A 2,078-nucleotide genomic window follows, 5' to 3' on the forward strand; every position below is an offset into this window, starting at 1 on the left:
GATAAGAGCAGGCCTCATAAGATACACTAAAATGCAGCATCTTATAGCTCTTTATTAGCATGTTGTATGTGTAAATATACCACCTCAGATAATGTATGCTATATGCTTTGTATGTTTCATTCATTTTATTTTTTATTTTTTTTACTTTTTAAAATGCCATTTTTTGCTTCATTTCCAGTTTGCTTTCTCCAGTTTTATTATTATCTAATTAAAAGCTTGGGTCTATTATTATTAGTGGTGGTGTTTCTCAAGGGGAAAATGTTTAAACTACATGCAACAATAAAAATATAACTCTTTCTGAAGACACAGAATCTCAGTCAACAACATTACTGTTCAATTAATTTTGACTAAATTGTCAATTATCTCAGTTTATAGTTTATTTTTAAACTACCTACGGTAAACAAATATGAACACGAACCCTTTCTGTGTCTAATACATCACATCTCCATTTTATATAAAATGAGAGCAATAAAACACACACAGACACTTTTTAAATAAGGGAATATATAGATAAACCCTAGAGTTACCCTATAAACCCTGGTTTGTCTGTGAAGGTTCTCAGTCATCCAGGTCATCGTAGTCTAAGGAGCTTGGAAAGAAAAGCGTCTGGACTTCTTTAAGTTGCTTGAAGACGTTTCACCTCTCATCCGAAAAGCTTCTTCAGTTTTAAGGTCAAATGGTGTTGCATCTCTCCTCTTGATAAAAACCTTTACAAAATAATATTAATACAAAAGCTAACACTGAAAGAATTGACCACACTAAACCTAAGCTTTTAATATACATAACAAGTAAATTTAAACAAGCAAACTAGAAATGCACCAACATTTCAAATGTGAAATATTTGAATTTGAAAAAGCAAAAAGTAAAAAAACAAAAGTCTATTGTATTCACACATATAACATGTAAAACAGTTCTATAAGATGTTGCATTGTTAGCTGGTTTTGCGAGGCCCGCTCTTATCAGTCATATTCAACAAAATAATGTACATTTTTGTGATTTTGCTGTCTTTTTATTTTTGAAACTCTTAACTCTGAAGGTGTTTCATTTTCTTTTAAAACAAACTAAACCCAAAATCCTATTTCGTATTTTGGTGAGTTTGAATCCATATATGAGAGGATTCATAAGTGGAGGGATGATCACAAATTCAGTAGCGATGAAATTTTGGAGGCTTTGAGGCAAATCTGTGGAATCGAATCGCATGTACACAAACTGAAAAAGAACTACAGACAGGAATGTGATCAAAGAGGTCAGATGTGGCACACAGGTCTGCATAAACTTTGCCCTGTCCTCTCTGGACTTTGCGCATGTTTTAATAAGATGGGTGTAAGTCCAAATGATAAAAAAGCCATGAGACACATAAATGATAACTGTTGCATATGCTGTGATGTTGTTTGAAAAGGTGTCAGCTTCAGGACAAGCAAGTTTAACAATTAACCAGTTTAGACATAAGACTCTCTGAATCTTCGTACCACATAACTTGAGTCTTGCTGTAAGCACAACATTGATGGCAAAAATACATAAAGGTGTCAGCCAGGAGAAACACACCAGCTGAGAGAGCCTCCTCTTACTCATGAAAGAGTGGTAGTGCAGAGGTCGACATATAGCCAGATACCTGTCAAAGGCCATGACAGCTAAAATGGATGAATTGCAGCAGACAGATGAGTACATGATAAAAGCTTGTAAAAGGCACCCTTCATGGGAGATTGTCTGAGAAGGCGACAGTAAATCTGAAAGGAATTTTGGGTAGAAACCTGTGGTTCCATAAAGTGCATTAATGCAAAAGCTACTTAGAAAAATGTACATAGGTTCATGCAGGTTTACATCGAAGACAATGAGCAGCACAAGAGAGACATTGAAAAACAAAATCCCACAGTAATACAGTAAAGTAACCGAGAAGAGGGGTACTGTGAAATTCATCGTCTCATTAAATCCTAATAGAATGAAACTTCTTACATTATGCACATTATCCATGATATGAAAAACCACGTACTTTCTGATGTAGACTTTCTGATGTACACTCACAAGTAACAACTTGTGAGTGTACAGAGGAAAGAGCTGCTGTAGCTACATCCCTAACA

General features: G+C 34.9%; 1 protein-coding gene across 1 annotated transcript; it reads right to left on the bottom strand.

The window, feature by feature from the left end:
* Positions 1–1,041: 1,041 nt before the first annotated feature.
* On the bottom strand, positions 1,042–2,078 carry LOC120731378 (olfactory receptor 142-like). The gene has a single exon (XM_040028389.1). It carries the CDS (start codon positions 1,969–1,971, stop codon positions 1,042–1,044), a length of 930 nt encoding a protein of 309 aa, XP_039884323.1. The 5' UTR covers positions 1,972–2,078.

This window comes from Simochromis diagramma, unplaced genomic scaffold (genome assembly GCF_900408965.1).
Source record: "Simochromis diagramma unplaced genomic scaffold, fSimDia1.1 OVJJ01000343.1, whole genome shotgun sequence".
NCBI lineage: Eukaryota > Metazoa > Chordata > Actinopteri > Cichliformes > Cichlidae > Simochromis > Simochromis diagramma.

Excerpts from the sequence above, each read along its gene's own strand:
- LOC120731378 (XM_040028389.1), bottom strand. The coding sequence starts at position 1,971 with ATGGATAATGTGCATAATGTAAGAAGTTTCATTCTATTAGGATTTAAT.